Source organism: Pseudopodoces humilis, chromosome 4, assembly GCF_049639895.1.
Source record: "Pseudopodoces humilis isolate 2021_Gansu_Grassland_sample_001 chromosome 4, ASM4963989v1, whole genome shotgun sequence".
NCBI classification, from domain to species: domain Eukaryota; kingdom Metazoa; phylum Chordata; class Aves; order Passeriformes; family Paridae; genus Pseudopodoces; species Pseudopodoces humilis.
The window spans coordinates 6767680-6787624 of NC_142203.1; the positions used below are offsets into that span (position 1 = coordinate 6767680).

Sequence of the window (19945 nt, forward strand, 5' to 3'; positions counted from 1 at the left end):
CTGGTACCTCTTGACCTCAAGGTATCTTTTTTTCATATAAGATGATTTTAAATATTTGTCACATAAAATGAAGAAACCATAGTATTGAATATATGTTGTGTTTCCTGAGGATCTTCAGCAATGAATTACTATGCAAACTCTTAGCTGGTGTTCCTAAGGAGTGTGAGTTAATGTTTGACCCAGAATAACTGTATCAACTGGCAAGTGAATTCTGATCAGCTTTTGGCATCTGTATAAACTCCAGCAACTTCAAACTTCAATGTGCACATGTCACAAAAACAAAACATCTGAATCAACTTTAGTTCTAGATCAAAATACACTAGAACTAAAAAAAACAAAAACAAACAAAACCCACAAAAAACCCAAAAAAACCCCAGATGATGTCAACACTATTTTTGAAACTTAAAAGAAAAAAGGAAAAGAGCAAGCAAGACTTTCAAAGTACTTATAACTTTTTTTTTTTTGTAGAAGTTGTTTAGGAACAATAATTAAATATGATAAATAGGATTTTTTAAAAAACGTGAAGACAATTTTGATTCCTACAGTAAAGTTGGTAATACAAAGCATGTAAGCTCCTTGAACAGAAAACATTAATCTGAGCTTCTTTATTTCAGAATAATCCCAGAAAATATAAATAATGGATAACAGAAAATGCATGTTTCTTAATTACAGAAAGATACTCTTAAGCATGTAAACTCAATTTTCCATATGAAAATACTTGTATACAATCACACCATTTCCTCCTTCTTTTACATTTTCTAGTGGCCAATTCAATCAAGTTTGGAAGGCTAGGGAGTTTCCTAAATTACTGTATACCTAGAGTTTCCTCGGAAATCAGTAGCTGAACAGTAGAGAAACAAACAACTGAAAGCCTGACTGAAGAAAACAAAGGAAAAATGATACGAGCCAAAAGTTCTAAGAGCCAAAAGTTAATGTTTGGGGCTGGTGCCTCTCAATAGACATAGACAATTCTGTCATGAGTTCTCCCAAGCAGATAAAGGACACAGGGGGACAAAGGGAGGACATAAATAGCTAAAGCCTAAAGATGTGAAGTAAACTAGACCTCTCTATTAAGGCCATTGATATATATTGTGCTTCCATCAGTAAATGTGAAACTATGAAATAAACTATGTTTTTACATTATCTCCAAGGTATTTCTATTTTTTTTTCCTGATTGTCAAAATGTACTGCTAGTTACAGCATTCAAGCCTGGAGAGGCATCTCCAACAAATTTAAGTTTGTTGTTTAAGTACACCAGCTTAATGATTAGCATTACACTCAGAGAGAAAACACAGTGCACTGGAGTAAATACAGCTTCATCTCATGAGTTCTGCACTCCTGCACAAATGCATTAAAACATTAAAAAGACAGGTAGGATCTAAGACCATAGTGGTGTAAAATAACTGGCAAGATAGAATTTCACAACTCTTACCCTGGACTTTATACAGCCGCATGGTATGTGTCACATGGTGAAAAAAACAAACAACTTCCGAGAAAATTTTTCCATGAGCAACTCTTATGGTAGGTGGGTCTGTAAAAATATAAGGCTACAAAAAGAAAACAGAAGGAGTGAGTATTTTGGAAGTTTTGCAAAAACATAGTGTCAATAAAATAAAATATTTAGTAAATATTAGAATAGCATCCTCTTAAACCATTCTAGATCTAAAAAAGCTGGAGATTAAAAAATTACTCCTAATCTGAAATTCAGCAACTTCTCTTCAGAGCCTTACAATTTCTTTAGCTAAAATTAGGTTAAATCTCATTAAGTATTTTATGAGGATTAATGGATTCATACAAGGTCTACAGACAAGCACATGAATGCATTGATACTGCATCCGGACTGAGCTCTTTTGCTAGCAAAATTACAACTACTAACCAGTAATTAAATACTGTGGTTTCAAAATTTGGGGCAGGTGGTTTAACTGCTTCTGTCAATGGTACAGACTGCACAAGGAAAGCCTCCCCTACTCTACCATGTGGATCAGTTTGCCTATCTTTTGACAGTAGAAGAAAAAGCTCTTACTTCACCAGAAGCAGCTACAGTTGCCAGTGGAGCTCTCTGGAATGCAGGGTAGTGTGGACCTGATTTTCTGACTCTGAGACAGCCTGTCAGACTCAGAAAATCAGGTCCAAATGGTAGGGCTCGGAATCATTATGAAATGTCAAGAAGGACAGTGGCTTACTACACATGCTTCCCACAGAGTAGGATAAATTTTGCATATTCACAATTGTCAAAGAGACGAAGAAAATTATTCTTCCATGTAGTCACAGTATATAAAGTCTTGGCTAGGTAAACAGTGACTTTTTTTTTTTTTTTTTTTAAGCAGTTGATCCCACACTAAACTGTTTGCACCTGATGGAAATAAATGGATGGCTGCAAAGGTAAAAATTAATTAAATACTGAGAGTGTACAAGACAAAAATCAAAATACAACACATGCAACTACTTCAGCAGGGAAACAGCTGTAAATAAAGACTTCACTCAACAAAGCCCCATCTCAAATGCTTGAAAAACACATTATTCAGAGGGATCTAGGCAGAAAACTCTCAGAGGGTGGCTTACTTCTGTACACATAGCAAGGCCATAAGGACAGACCATGGTCTTTCTTGAAGCAATGACACCAAAGATCAAATGTATTTTGAGGAAAAGCAGAAATTAAGCTTACATACATACACACAAAACACACTAGAGAAAAATACGTACATGTAAATATCAATATTCTCTGAGCATATAACTGTATGTATATTTACAGGGAAGATTTTGAGAAGTATAAAAGGAAAAACTGAAAGAGACTTTCAAGGTTGAAAAGCCCACCTTTTCTATCCAACATACTTATTCTTAGAGCTTCAGAATATTCTTTAATAAAAGCTTTGCCAGAGCTACAAGAGGCAACTCTGCAATTATCAACAATTATCAACTAGGAATATTTTGTACAGGAGCTTGCTAGAGAAATCAGTTACTAATACTTTGATAAGACTGTTTGGAGAGAGAGAGAGAGAGGGCTTTTTCCTACTGAAAAGAAAACCTTATCCAGTTAATCAATAAGAAACCTCCAAATAGTGTTTTGGACTTCCTGATAATCTACGTGAAAAAATGATGGAATATTTCCATATGATCTCATCTCATCAGTAAGACAGACAAATGTTATCTGTAATGCAAAAAACATTTGCTAGGTGAGAAATACAGAAGGAGTATTCAGGGTATTCAGGGGGCACATAAGACAGATGAACTATTATGCTAAAATGAAATTCCAAGACCAGATCTTATTTCCATGAAAAACTGATAATGTTCGTAACTGTAGACTGAATTCTCCCCTTCTAGCAGAAGAGATTGATATTTACTTTCCTATTATATATAGGAAGAAAAGACAAAGTCATTTAATCTGTAACTACATGGCTTCTAGAAGTTAAAAATCCCACAGAGGAGGAACTGGATGATTGACCAAATGGTGGAATAGTCAAACCCTTCAAAATCCTCCCTGCAGGGCAGAGCAACATGAAGATACCTAAGCTAGTAAAGACAGACTGAAACAGCACCTAAAGGAACTCTCAGAAAATTAGCCGAGAAACCTGAGGTCATCAGGACAAGCCAATTACCTGTGACCAGTGACCTAGGAGAATTAACTTACACAGAGAGCAGACTGCCAAATATATTCTGTTATCAAAGTTATGCAGATCTTATGGTCTTCTGTAGTTTATAAGAGTATTTCTTGCTGGGTTCTCACTGGAGCTAGCCAGCAAAATGAGAGAGATGCTGGATGAGTGACACAGGAATATAAAAGGCTGTGCACTTATTAGAAAAAAAATTAACTGAAGTCATTTTAAAAATCAAATATTAAAGAAAAAACAAAACGAACCTGAACATTTGGAGGAGCTCTTTCCCATTGAGCTTTTTAGTATAAAACATGACTGTGATATTGACAACAGTTATGAAAATACATAGAAAGCTGAAATGAGATGGACATATCAGCTGTCAGATTCTGGGATATTGCCAGAAATAATAAGTTCACACACCTGAGCCTCCAGGCTGCACACGTAGCCAAATTGGCTCTTCTGAAGATTAAGACAAACACACACATTCTGAACTAAACAGAAAGATGAGCTGATGGAAAATGAGCTGTTATTTTACAGATATTGCCTGAAACAAATAGTTTTTTTAAAAGTAGTAATTCATAATTTTGCTAGGACATGCATTGTATTTGCAAGTCTCCAATTCAGTCACAATAGTAGAAAAGTCACAAAAGAGGAAGGTGGCTTACAAAGGCAGATGCTATCACATAGTTTTGTGGATCAGACAAATTCTTTCTGATAGAAAGTGCAGAAATATGATGTACACTCAAGTTCTCAAGGATGACTTATGTTCCCTGATTGTTGAGCAAGCAGGAAAAATGAAGTAAAAATATGGCAGTGATATAATAGGAAAGCCTTCTAATTCATATTTAGTGCTTAGAAAAGCACTAATCCTAGAACTTGATTTGTTGATAGTTACCAGGAGAAATTCCAGGCATACAGAACATATAAAGAGAAAATTTTCCAAATTTGCCTCACCAAAAACATTTCAATCAACCAAGTTTTTAAGAAGGAAAACATATTTATGCATTGAGTGTGCAATTCTAGTATCATTGTAAAGATCCTTGGTGAGATGCACAGGTCTGTGAAATGATCTTGGTCCTGGATCTGAAATACAAAGGTATTTTTGATGTGAAAGTTTAAGTCAATGTGGAAAGAACAAACAATGATAGATAACTGCAAAACTGATTCGACAAAGTCCTTGTCTCAATTCAGTGTTAAGTGTGCTTTGTAAACAAGTATGGACTAAAGGACCTTCCACAGCATGAAGTAATCTGTGATTACTCACACCTTGAACTGGAATAAAAACACTTTGGTTTCATATCCAATGGTTAGTCTGAAGAGTCCGTTTTCTAAAGAATTAAAATAAATAGTTGCTGTAATATTTGTTCCCCTCAGCTCCAGTGGAATTAATTCCATTGTACAAGATCCAGCAGACCGGTGAGGCAGCTTTTGTTGAGCCTGGAAATCAGTATTCTTCAGAAACAGGACAACAGAATTATGGGACAGAGGGTTCCAAAATCATCTTTCTGTACTCCTACTCAAGAGAAATAAGACAAGCTTCCTTTGTCAAGATAGTGGGCAGGAGGCCTGGGAAGAAGCTAGCTAGGAATTTAAAGGGAAAACACCTGGAACAAAATAATACCTCGGGATCCCCAGGATATATTAAAATACTTAACATCAAAACAGGTGCCAAAGGATGGAAATAACTGGAGATATACCTTCACCAAAACATTTACATGCTTGTAATGAAAACACAGTGGCATATTGCAGCCTGGAGGCATGAAGCATGGACAATAAGCTTTCCCCCTCATAGACAAGTGAAGCACTCCTAACCATTTTAGTAGGGCCAGGAAACCTCTGGTAGTGCAGCACACTGTTGGTCTGGGTGTCAGAAAAACCATGCCCAGGGGAAAGCTTTCAACCACAGATGGAATGTTCTGGACGGGTCAAAAATATAAGTAAGTAAGTAAGTAAATAAATAAATAAATAAATAAATAGATGGATAGGTAGGTAAAGAGATAAATAGATAAATAATTAAATAAATAAATACATGCATACATACATAAAATAAATAAATACATACATACATAAATAAATAAATCTCAAGACAAAGCCTACAGGAAAAGGAGTTTCTCAATAGCAGATTGCCCCTTATTTGGTAGGGTTTGATATTAGGCTGAGCTTGTATTATGTACTTTAGTTCTAGCACTAAGAGATCTTTGCAAGGGAAAAAAAAAAATCTATTTTTTTATGTATTCTGTTAGTACATAAGTACCAGTGGGAGCTACTACATACACAGTATCAGAGAACCAGCTGCCTGAGGGAGAATCAAAATTTACTACTCTGGGTGTATCAAAAAACATCACTTTGATACTGAAAAAATTATTTGTAAAACAAAACAATCAACTATTCGCATTGATCCCATAAACATTTAGTATCTGATGCTTTGGAAAAAAATGCTTTTCTCTATTCCCTACTGATACCAAGGATGGCTAGTAAGAAGTCATCAAGTATTGAGTGGTCTTAAATACACATAAGAAAATACAGTCATTAAACTATCTCAAAGTTTATTGAATACTTAGGGTTTTTTTTTCCCACAGATCTACAAAAAACAAGTTGGACATTCTTCACAAAATCACAGGAGATAAGAAACATGTTTTGCCTCCATGAACAAGACATCTTGTTTATATTTGTTGTGAAGTCCAAGGAAATCCCTTCCTTCCAAACCTTGGTAACACTGTCAGCCAGTTACACTGCACTGCCATTTTAAAAAATTAAGATTCTGCCTTACTCCCTGGTGCCTTGCTTTTTTGTTTTGATTTTCCATGGTAGGAGCACTGTCCTATCTCTCTAGATCTGCAGGATGGAGCCCCCACTCTGTGCCTCTGTTCTGGACTTCACACCATTGTAGTTTAGCACTATAGCTAGACAAACTATTAAACCAGACAAAGAAAAAAAATTCTGAGTAATGCAGAACTGAAAATAAAGTAACCAAAAGATTTATCAGACAAAAAATTAAACAGTTAACATGGGCAAATAAAACATATAACTCTACTCATACCAAAGGAAAATATTCCAACATAAAAAGCAATTATTATTTGCAAATTTTGCTGTAATATATAGAGTAAAGGAGGTAAGAAAAAAAACAAAACAACAAAACACCTAGCCAAAAATCAAGAAGACTGCCTGCTATTGCCAATTCACACAAGGACTTAGAAAGTTAGCCAATCCACATCACACTAAGAACCCTGAACAGATGGCATTTCTTTTAAGACAGAAAACATTAGCTCAAACTGGTTTAAAAACTACTATAGAATTACACTGTTATTCCCAGTGGGACAATTTAATTAGTGTTATTAAAATGCAAGCAAAATGAGCCTTATGGTGAAGCATAATATCAATGAAGCAGAATTTTCAGAAGTATAATAATTTCATTTTTATTGTATAAAATGTTAGAAAAGTTGAACAGCACCCTTTTAATATTAACTTAAAATGTAATTTAATTCAATTTTTCTTTTCTAATTGTACTTGCAGACATGTGACAGACTCCTTCTGTTTAAACCACACCATTTTGCTACCTCAATTTGTCCAGATAATTTTCATAAAGCAAATTACTTAAATGTTAAAATTATGTAACTGCTGGATTTAGTGATTATTTTGAAATGTAAAAGATTAATTAGAATAAAAAGTGAAATCAGTTAAAGTGTGACCATGCAGCTAGTGAAAGAAAAATTAAAAACCCTAAGTAATATTGTTCAAGTATTCACAGATAAAAACACAATAAAATGAAGAAATATGAAATGGCATATAAAATGAAGGATGATAAGGGATCCCTGATGAACATAACTGAAGTAAAGAATTATGGTACTAAATATACAAAATAGTCCAAAACTGTCAACTCACAGATTTCAAAAGATGTGATTCTAGGAAAGACTGCTGAAAGAAAACTGTTCTGTCCCTTCCAGACTGATTTACACACATAAAAGGGGGAAACAGAAAAAGAAAAAAAGAAAAAGAAAAGAAAAAGAAAGGAAGTCAAATACCTTTCCCTCCCGCCAAAAGTAGAAGGATTACTCTTGCATATTTCCTAAAATGGTAAGCATAGAACTCACAGTTTGCCTTATGTATGCAACTTGAGTTTTCACAAGAGAAACTCAGAAGAAATATGCTGCCAACTAGCTACCTTCATAAATGTTCATTATTTTATCTTTTGCCTTCTGAAATATCACCATTCCAGTTCCAAGAGGGAAGTAGTACACTCCGTATGGTAATTAACTCACTGTAAGAATGCTGCAATTTCCAATTTGAAAACTAATAGGAGTATGCTGTTGCTCTCCAATAATTACACAGCTAAAAATACAGATAACCCTAGAGAACTAAATCAGAACAGTTCCTTGTTACTCTGTCTTTATATTCACCAATTGGGATTCAATATCTTAATTACTATATTAAACTAAATATGCTAATATCAGCTTAAAAGGTAGCTCTGAACCAGAAGCAACTCATTCACAATTAAAAAACATATTAAAAATCAGAAAAGTGAAGGTGTAGCAATGAATCAGTATGCCCTACACATTTTCACCATAGAAGGTAAAAACTAAATTATTTTATTGATAATGAATGGACACATCTCACTGGATTTCCTGCAGGGATTGCATCTTAAGTTTTTATCATAAATATTCTGTAGATTTTCACATTTTCAAATTTCTACTGTGTTTTCACTCTGATGTAGGGTTAGAAAGGATGAACTTCTGCCAATCATTTCAATAGCACATGTCATTATGTCTAGCCACACAGCTTTTATTTCAGCTTTGGGGACAACTAGCTCTTCCAATCTGTATTTGCCAAACACTTAAAGTTACTTCAAGATTAGAATCTCTTTGCAAACAGAATGTTTACCTTGGCATCTCCATCTGGTAAGAAGAGATAAGCTCCACTTTTATCTCGGTTACTGGTAGTTCCATACCAAGCAAACTCCACCTTCATTTGATGATTTTTACCATCCTCTTTGGTATTTAATTTCTTAAAGGACAGAGATTCATGTTAGGTTTCCATAAAGAAGCACAGAAATATAAAATATAGCTTTTTGAAATAAAATACAACATACCTCCAGTAATCCAGACATTCCAGAGAACCACAGTTTCATGTGTGCATTTTCTAAGATTATATTATCCACAGAATGCTGCATCTCTTTGATCTTGAAAACTCTATCTGTGTTTTCCTGTCTGCTATTCCTTACATATATGTTATAGTCAGCTAGAACTGCTTCTGAACTCTCATCCTCCAAAAGCTGGTAAAGTCCAATGCCAAGAGGTGGTAGATGTGCTACAAAAGAGATCTGTTGGGAGTAAATAAGCAGCCTTTACTAAAAATAGTAAAATATCAACTTTTTTATACTGAATTTATGTTCAGAGTAACTCCTTTTTCTTGAACAGTTTTAGGATGGCTGAGTTTTTGTTGTTTATAGTCCACAGATATATATGACGAATTAACAAATAAAAATATCTGCATCATAATTTGCTTAGCATCAAGATTACCATTATATCAATGGTATATAACCCAATATTCAATAATTTTGAATTCTTGTTAAGAATGTTAGCTGTGATATGCTGCTCTGAGTATATTTGCTTTTCATTGAGGATCTACATGTACTGGATCAAGCGCACACGGACTGTACTTATTTTGAAATTTAAAGTTAAAAATGCATTAATTTAAATAACTATGTATAAAGCATCTCATTTTCAGTCTGTTTTTTTAGGAGCTATAATCTGCATAGAAGAGTAGTATACAAGGTACATCCCCAAGGCAATTTTTTTTAGAAATTGAAGTCCAGACAAGTAATTTCATTTCCTCTTCTCCAGGCAATAAAAGCAATAATTATTGTGCTGGTTTTGGCTGGGATAAACTTAAAATTCTTCATAGTAGCATTTTTGGTGCTTGGTTTCAGAATTAACCAGGGATGTTTCAGCAATGGCTGAGCAGGGCTTATGCAGCATCAGGGCCACTCCCGCTGCTGCGCTGGTGAGAAGGCTGGGGGTGCACAAGGATTTGGGAGGGGACAGCCAGGACAGCTGACCCCCAACTGACCTAAGGGATACTCCAGACCATATGACATGATGCTCAGCAATAAAAACTGTGAGAAGATAAAGGAAAAGGGGATGTTTGGAGTGATGGTGCTTGTCTTCCCAAGTCTGTTCTGTGTGATGGAGCCCTGCTCTGCTGGGGATGGCCGAGCATCTGCCCAACCTTGGGACACAGTGAATGAATTCCTTGTTTTGCTCTGCTTGTGTGCATAGCTTCAGCTTTACCCACGAGCTTTCTCACCATTACCCATCAACTTTTTCCTCCACCCCACTGAGCCAGTGAGTGAGCAGGTGTGTGTGGTTGAGCTGCTTAGCAGGGTTTACCTACAATAATTATCCTTTTAGAACACAACCGAGAGACAGTTATAGAATTAGCTTCACAGAAATATTATCCTGAACTAAGTTCCTAGGTTAAAAGGAATCAAAACATAAGCCTGAAAGCAATACAGTATTACTATTACAGTAATACACTATTACTGTATCACTAAAAATTTATTGAAATAAATTTCTGATGTGTGATGTGATCATTGAGGACAATTTTCTATGATCATGTACAGCTAAAAAATTCTCAGAAGTTTTGCTTCAAACAAAAAACCAGGAGGTGGACTTGAAGTTATCTGTCCAGCTTGAGTATTTGGAAGGGAAGAGGACATCTGAATGTAAATGCTTAAGCCATTGCATGTACAAGGCCTTCCAGCTTGAGAACATACAGGCTTATGTGACTGTGGGTACAGAGAGGCACTTGAAGGAAGAAGCAGCTCAGCTGAGAAAGTGAGGGGAAAAGACACACATCCAGAATTTTCTGGTCATGCAGCTGAAACTGATCCTTTAAATGTAGTAAATTATATCACAAAAGTTTAACAGCTTATCAGTTTAAGAAACATTAATGCTAAACACATATATGTTGAGCTTTTAGGGGGTTTTTGTTTAGTTTTGTTTTTTTTAAACTTAAAATGACTGAATTACTAGCATTGTCTACAGAGAATAGAATTGTCAATATATGAAGTACACTTTCCATTTTCTTCAACCATGAAGCTACATTATCTGTCAAAAAACATATTTTAATGCTTTTTACTTGAAGTAGGGTACCTGGTAAGCTTCATGTGATACTGTAGTTGCTCCATCCCAAACAGCACTAATCTGGACTGGAACAGGTTTTCCCAAAGGAGACAATAATTTAACTCTGTGTGAATTCACATTGACTGAAACCACTGAAAATCGCTCTTGTTCTGTAGGATTATATATCAAAAGGTATCTGAAAAAAACATAATTACTAAATTATCTTTTGGCAACCAAGCTTCCTCCTTCAGGTTTAATCTCACTGCACATAAATTTTACATACAAAGGATTAAAACAATGTTAGAACAACAGGTACATACCACAACAAATAAATATATAAAACATAACCAAGAAACAATGGATATTTAACATCAATTATTTGCAGATCATCTTTTCTTAATACTATTACATCTCCAAAAAATTTTGAAAGTTCCTTGAAAAAAATACATCAGCTTCCCTTTATAACTGCTAAAGAATTGCTATTAACAGTTGGAAGCACAATCAAGCTACTTAGAGGGCATTTAAAATGTATTTTTTAGGCTGAACTATGAAATTCTCATCCACAACAGCTTTTTTTTTTTTTAACACAGCTTAGAAAAAAATGAGGGAAGAAAACCGGTTCTACATATATATGTATTCACTAAAGGAACTAGTTTCTCTCTCCTGTAAGGGAAAGTACAAAATTATTTAAATTATAATTTAGCATCATTCACTAAGGCAACCATTTGCGTATCTTCTTAATAGGTACATATGCAATGTTTGGTTTTTTTCTGTAATTTTATGCCATTTGAACGCAGTTTATGATATTAATGAAAATATTCAGCCCTAACCTGAACAGACAGACTTTACTAGCCTATATCTATTCTTTTTATTATTACAGATTAATGTACTGTAACATATATAAAAACAAAATTATACTAGAACATTTGTGGCTCATGCATCTGTAAGACTATCATTGTACTTCACACTGACAAGCTCAAAGAATACAGTATTTACAACTGTTCCCTGAAGTTTCCCTCTGGTCATGTCATCCTTTAAAAGAAGTCTTTTACAATGAAAACTTCCCTTGCCAAAACTTCTGTTATCTTCTTAACTATATACAGCAGAACTAATACTCTATCTTCACCTCCTTAACACTCCTCACAGTTACTTCTTCATGGGATCTGATCTTTCATCAGTTCCCATGAGATCCATTTCTTACTTATCAAATCACTTCTCCCATATTTCTTCAAAGCAGATTCTCCTTGTTCTCTGCTCCTGTTCTCTGTTTTCTGTGCAGATTTTTCAGGGTCTTTCCCATGGTTTTATTTCTTTTGCTTTCACATCTCAAACCTCAAATTCAATTAGCCCCTTCACAGATCAAACCACTTCACCTAGAATTGCCTCCATCCACCCAACCTACAAATCTCATTCAGAATCCTGACCAGGCTACCATTTCCCCCTTATCTTTTTACCAGCTTCCTTTGTTTGCCTGCATCAAACTTGGCTAGTAAATTTCCCAGAACTTCACTGCTACCCTATTACCTCACAAACAGTAGGAAATGAAAGGTCAACTCCAACTTCTCATTAGTTGAATAAACAAAATCAGAGGCTTTGTTAGCTTTTTATATCAAGAACCTTTGGATTACTTGCCATATATCAAACGAGTTTCCCATAAAAAAATATTTTCTTTTTAACTCCTTAAATTCCTGTGCTGACGTATTGTTTAAATCATGACTTCTCAGCATACCAATGATTTTCAATGTGTATTTGTGATCACAACCAAAAATGCTTTTGGATGGTCTCTTTTGCCCTGTTTGACACTGAAGACTCCTAGATTACTAGATAATATAATAGTTAACCATAGTCTGGGTCAGCTTTCAGACTCTTTAAAAAGTTGTGCAAGATTTTTTGAGAACCTCCTCCAGACCTGGGTAAGGCATTTAACACTTCTAATTATCAGGAGCTGTCTTCTTTCAGGGCAAGATTTTAATTTAAATGTTTTGGTTAATCTTAATAGGTGTTTTTGTTGGATTGTTGTTTTGGTTTTTTTTTAAATAATATTAGTGGAATCAAAACCTAGCAAAACCAACCCTGCTCTTGACCCATCACAAATGAAGAAATTATATAAAATGTTTTTAAAAGCTCCTCATGTCCTGTGAAAAGAAAGTGTTAAGAACTCTGTTAGAAACAATACAGATTAAGAGATGACTGAACACCAAAGGTCAAAATAAATCCGAATTCTCATCCAGCAACAGAACACCATATCCTTTAAAAAATGGCCACATTTTTCCTTTATTCTTATACAATTGAATTCCTCTATTTTTATGCCTCCAAGTAAAAGCAGACCTTATGCATATAATAACTTTTCAGTAATGCTACACATCCTCATTAAATTTAAATTATCTGCCAAACAAAGAACATATTAGTGCAAAAAATATTTCCAGTAACTTTGTTCACCTTCCCATAGGTACAAACATATTTCACAACTTTAATTAGTTGCATGACAAATTTACCTACAACAAAAGAACTTAGGAACTGTAGTATTAATATTATATTTCATCAGGCTACTTTTTTATTCGTATTTGGATTAAACAAATCTATTGTATCAAAATATATACATTTTTTAACTTCTTGAATTAATGTATTTTAAGTTTGTTATGTGTGTGTAGAGTAAAAAGACACAGGAAGCTGGCAATGACAGGGCATATTTTCAGCACTTGAAATGCAGGAATTTTGACTAGATACTAATATTATGTTTTGACATATTATTTCAGGAGGACTGTAGTAGTTATAGAAAGACATAATTCTTGTGTATATACAAAAGCACTGACTAATGTAATTAAATCACATTACTTCGAAAGCATCATTCAACTCCACCCTTAAATAATACCCCACCATAAAAATTGTAGATTTTAATTGAAAAAAAAAGCAACACCTCACTTAAACTGTATCATTCCAAAGAATGTAATGCAAAAAGCTGAGTACAATTGCTTAATGCATTGTGGTTCCATTACATAGAGGAGCAACTTCATAATATTCAAAGGTTTTCTATTCCTTATTTTAAGGCAAAACCAAGAATATTACTGTCTTTCAGAAGAAAGCAAATATTTTCATTATTCAGATCACTGGTTTTTGGCAACAACACCAATAAAACTACTAAAGTTTATAGCTTTCATTCAGTTAAAAAGTGAAGGGTTTTAATGGCTATTGGTAAAATTCACATGAAAAATTTTATCTGAAATATTTTACTTTAGGGGCACCATTATGGCCAAGAGTCAGCCATAATTTATTTAATTTATTCAAGATATCTAAGAATCCTAAAACTATGTTAAAATAAACTTCATTGATACAAAAACCATGACTGAACCACTCACATGGAGACCATATATTTCATCTCTGCACTGGGAGCAAGAGTTAACAGCTCCCAGTCCATCAAAAAATGAAAAGTTACTTACTGCAGATTTGAGCTCCTAATCCTAAAGTGGATGCATCACCTGTAATTTAAGAAAAGCAAATCCTGGCACCTTTTCAGACACTTTTCAAAAGATAGACCTTTAATTCTTTTACCCCATAGTTTCTTGGGTCTCTGAAACTCAAAACAGGTATATTTTAGTCACACAAGCATGACCACTTTCCCTAGATAATCTACCATTAATAACATTAATAAACCCTATTAAATGTATACATACAAGCATCAAAGAATACTTTGACCAGTTTTTCCCATAGTACAAGATTTAACTTGTGGTGGAACATTTTCAGCAAGGGCTGGAACATGGCCACCTACCCTCTTCTTATTTCAAATACTCTCATTCTTAAATTAAGAAAATATGTAAACTACTGTAGCTTAATTTACAGACAAAAAATATAAATAAGTATCTCTAACAACTTTAATCACTGCCTCCTAAAAGAATATTGTTTCTTAAACAGAAAAGCTTCAGTATTTCAAAAGATCATGCTTTCTGTTTCTCCAATGTGCATAAACATATGGGCATATATACTGATACACACATTTAGTGGTAACACCTGCAACACAATTACCATAATTACCACTTCCTTTTGAAGTTCATTCCTTCTTCTTTCAAAAGGGATGCATTCAACTAATGTGAGAAACCACAACTCACTATTAGTAAATGTCTGAGCATCATCAATGATAAAGGCGTAGCCAAAAACCACCTCTTCAAGGTGCTTGGATTCACAGTTCAAGACAACAGTGTTCATTGGTCAGCAGAGTACCTTTATTCAAATACATCTAGGGAACCAATTCCTTGAGGAACTCTAGCTTAGACTGACCAATTTTACTAAAATTTCTCCAGCAAACCTTGTGAGATGGATTGAAGCATTTCCCATTATAAATGGTTTCATCAGTCAGTTCTCTGGACCCATACACACAATTTTAAATCAAAGTTACATGAACAAGAATCAGCTTTCAAAGCTGAATAATTTGTTTCACTCTGCCTATAAAGGCCAAGGCAAAAACAGCCTAAGTCATGCAAATAAAATGCAACAAGTACACCCAACACTGAGAAAAGATACGAGCCATGAAGCCAAATTATATACTGTATCAGTGGTCTTCCACTGAAGAACAAAAGAGAAGAGATGCATGTGAGTTCTGAAAATGTCAAGAGTGGAGTAATGAAAACAGATTAAAATGCTTTAGGCTATATAGAAAAGGAATTGAAGTAACTACATATGTTAGAACTCACCAGAAAGGCTGGTGGGTTAGAAACCACAATTCAGCTAGAAACGTATTATGAGTTCTCGACTGCTGGTGGACTTTGATAGATTAGGACTTAAAAATTGTAAACAAAATTGAAATTCTCTAAAAAAATCATCTCACTGGGTAATAAAATCAAAACTTTTTCACGTCTTAAAATTGCAAGAAAAAAATTGCTTTGAAAGATGGGAGAAGAGTCAGTAGGTTGTAATACTTATTTACTGAAGGCTGATGTATGTGAGGTAGAAACAAACTAGAGCTTAGCATTTAAACTGCACAAAGCACTGTTTGCCATGGTAGCTTCCAAATATACCGTTAAAAATCAAAATTACAAGACTTCTAATGTACGCCAGAATTTCAGCAACTCCCACCTCACAAAAGTCCAAGAAAACTGGAATCCTAAGAAATTACCATGAATTTCCACTACACAGGTCCATGTCTTTAGGGATGCAGGTACATAGAAGGAAAAGAATCAAGACCATCTATTTAAACCAGGCATTTATCTGTTCATTGTGAAAACATGTACAACCTTCCCTGATGAAAACCCTTCTGTGATTCTTGCACTGAAGCCCAAGAAAACGTCTATATACTTATTTTCCTCTTTTTTTTTTTTTTATACAGAATAAAACCATAAGTAACTTGAGCACAAAAATAACTCCCCTGTTATTTAGAAAGCTCTCTCCTTGCTGTAGAGGGCCATGGGGAAAAAACAGAATAAAACCTAACCATAACAATTCCCTTTGCTTAAGAAGGAAATCGCTACTGAATACTTACTCAGACTGGAAGGTAAAAAATAAAAGATTATGTCAAGTTACCTAATTTTTTTCAGAACTCTAATAAGGGTCAAGGCCTCCTCAGTCAAAAGTATGAATAACATGACATTTTAAGTACAGGTCCCCTCATCCATTTTGTATGGTTTTTTGCTATGAATTACTAAAGATAACTGATAAAATATAATTATAGAGCCTATAAAATAATTGTTCTGAAAATAAATGCCATATATACAATCTTCAGGATATTATCTGTTCATAGTGCTCCTCTGGTTATACAGAAATCAGACATTTTCCAATATCTCAATACATGGTCTGTTTTTAATATTCCTTTAGGAAAAAAAACTCATCAAAAGCCAACTGTGCAGGCTCATGATTTTGATACTCTCCTTGGCAGCAGATTAATGCTTTTTTCCTACAGCTCTTCTATAAATTACCAAATTGAGCTTCAGAGAAGCTGTGTGTTTCACAGCATTTCAAGACACTTTTCAGTTCTATTCGAAATTCATTTTGTAAGAAATTTGGGCAACAGAGAAAGTTTTGGGCAAATTTATTCAAACCCTCATGCATGAAAATCTTGTGACCAATGTCCCTCAGTTTCTGAAGGTATTTGGGTCTGATCCATGCTCATTTCCAAGAAAATTTGACTCCGCAGGAATTTTAAACTAACCTTACTTTCCCCTCTGCGAAATGAGTATTTATTTCTCAAATGTAAAATATTCCCATGATTTCACCCAAATTATACTTTGTCTATTATATGTTATTGTAATACTGAATTTTATGTCTCTGTGTACCTCAAACTATTATCAGTAACATCTGATCCAAAACCTTCTTTCAATAGTAGCACACTCTATTAAAAAAAAAAAAAAAAAAAAAAAAGGAAACAAAAATTATCAAAATCAGTTTGTCAATTAATTTTGAGATAAAACCCCAGAAGCCCTTCAGGAATTACTTAATGTATTTTGGAACAGATATGCATGGGTACTTGTAAAGTAATACAAAAAACATTTTCTTCCTAGCTCCTATTTCAAAATGAAACAAAATCAGCAATATCCATTAGATGCCTCAGAGGTTTTTGTGGTTTCTTTTCCAGAAGGGAAAATACACTTCCAATGTTAAATCATACCAACTAATTTACAGAAATCTGACGTTAGGGATTTGGGATATTTCTTTTGGAAACATAATTTCTGGGGGATGAGGAGAGGGAGGGGTGTAGAGAGGCAAAGGGAAAATGCAGGATTTTCCAGTATGAGGAAATTTCTTGACCTTTTGCATTCCTACAGAGAACTGATCTGTTGCTACCAATCTACACAGTTAGTACTAGTAGTTACTGCACTGCTCAATACTCTTCACCACATCTGAAACCCACCTACCTACAGTAACAGTAATAAAAAATTCACCAAAAAAAGGCCTCTGCAACCCCCCCCAGATATCACTCTGCAAACATTTAAGGCATAAAACAGTTGAAATAGCCAGCACCTAGAAAATCTTTAATCAAAAGCAAATCTCCAGCTTTTAGAGCAGGTTTTCCAAGTGACAAAGTAATATTTTTCAGATGAAAAAAACCTTTTTGTCCGGAATAGAAAATTCTGTTTTCCTGTACAGCAAACAGCACATAAGTTGCTGTGCTTGTGCACAATATGCAGAGATGGTCTCTCAACAGAGCAACCAGTTCTTATATAAACATCAGGCAGCATTTAAGATCATCGGAAGGTCCTACATGCCTTAAACCAATCCACCTTTCTCTTTTATTCCACCTGGTCATACACAAGTCTGTGCACAAAATGGACTGCCCTATAACCTATTTAGGTCATGTTAGATATTACAAAATATTCCATTTTGCTATGATTCCCAAGAGTAAACTGAAGAGAAAAAGGAAAATCTAGATATTAGCAAGACCCACCCCCCATGGTAGTAGGTTGCTGTAGCCTGACCTTGTACACAAAATGAGAAATCAGGAGGACAAACTTTGAAAAATGTTACAATCGCTATTCTTGAAAAAGTCCAAATCTGATGATATTGTTCTGCAGCTCAACGACCAGTTTTTCTAATATGAAAATAAATTTTTAATTATTTTAAACAAAATTTCCTTCAATTATGTCTTCCTATTTTTCCACTGTATATATAATGACTGTAACAAACTTGTATGCATTTATAGATTTATCTTCCTTATTATCAGTCTTTTCAAATGAAACAGATGATGCTCTTTCAATGTCTCTTTGGCTGCTTTCCTTGACTTAGTGCTTTTGTTCTCCTATTGTATCTTTCCAACGTCTCATCCCATATTTTTAATGAAGCCTTCCTCACTCTTGAGTCTAACACACTGTTTCAGCTGCGTTTTACAAAGAACATTTTCACTTAAATCATCCAAGAGTAAAATTGTCCTTGACACCATACAAGTAACTCTCTCAATTTCATCTTCTCTCATACCTAGTCTTTTGCTTCACTAACGTCCATTTGGTCAGTCCACACATTATTTTTCCATGTGATGTGCAATACTTCCACTTGCCTACCTCTTTGATTATGAAATAATGTCTCCAGTTTACCAAGACAGTTTTAAATACTAATCCTATATAGAGTGGTTGTTGCCAGTATGACATCAGCTTTTACCATCTATTTACATTCTACTCTATTAGCATGACAGATGGAAAAGAAAATAATTTATGGCTTTGATATCTTACCTAAAGAATTCCTTACTTGTTTTTTGGTCTCACTTTGCACAAAAAAATTACACCCTACTCAGAGTGATACCAAAGGATATAATTTGAATAATATGGGATATTCAGCATTTACCAATGAACATTTAGAAAACAGCTAGGAAACCAGCAAGTCTGTCTATTAACTGAGTGAAGGTAGTACAAAGTTAAGGTCAAAGCCACATATGTGACTACAGTGAAATTGTGCTTAAACTGCATCATCAGCACACCTAATTATTATATTAAAATAGTTTCAATAATTGCTACAGATTAAATATGTCTGCTCTGAGATTCAGTAGATACTGAAATCATTTGCATTCATAACTATACAATCCTAGACATTTAATTAAATTGAGAAGTCTTTTGTTTATGATTATGACCTATGCTCTCAGATATAGTGTCAGTTATAAACACAAAACCTGGGGCAGTAGGAATATAGGTGATTTATTAAAAATCAAGTTAAGCAGTTTTCTATTAAGTTGGAAAAGCAGGTTCTTCCCCAAAAGAAGATTCCAGTACTTTCCCCCAGGGGTCTTTTAATTGACTGGATAAACCCTAAGGAGATTTATCAGTTTACCTAGCAATTTAAAATAAATAATTCTAATATGTTCCTCTACATCATATCCAGATATGATTCTTATAAATTCATCAATACTGCCACAGATGTAACAAGAAAAAAAGATCAATTTACATTAAAGCAGCAAATTATAATCCAATTAAATTGTTCATTCCAGAGTAGAGTATTAATCCTGAATATATATAATAAAATATTATAATATATGAAGAAATAGTAGGATTTTTGCCCTCTTCTTAAATAAAACATCTTTTGCAGTTTATGAATAATATCCTGTGTAATAGTTAGTAGGATGGTAATCTTAACCTCAAATTACCAGCACCCAACATAAATTTGTGTTTCTTTCATAAGGTGTAAAAAAGTAGAAGCAAAACCTATGATCCAGGGATCAGCTTTTCATTATACTATCAAACTGGTGACATCAGGAAATAAAAAGATACTATCAGTAAATAAGTAAATTAATAAGAATCTACTTCAGTAGAGTTGCAACTAACA

General features: G+C 34.2%; 1 protein-coding gene across 2 annotated transcripts in view; it reads right to left on the bottom strand.

The window, feature by feature from the left end:
- Positions 1 to 19945, bottom strand: part of MAN2A1 (mannosidase alpha class 2A member 1) — a 114132-nt gene that overhangs the window by 28340 nt on the left and 65847 nt on the right. For both annotated transcript variants that reach the window (XM_014258751.2, XM_005529989.3), the window contains exons 13-16: positions 10745 to 10910; positions 8680 to 8910; positions 8472 to 8594; positions 1433 to 1547 (exon numbers count right to left, since the gene is read on the bottom strand). In XM_014258751.2, the coding sequence (XP_014114226.2) occupies positions 1433 to 1547; positions 8472 to 8594; positions 8680 to 8910; positions 10745 to 10910 (635 nt within the window). The remainder of the gene's footprint in view (positions 1 to 1432; positions 1548 to 8471; positions 8595 to 8679; positions 8911 to 10744; positions 10911 to 19945) is intronic.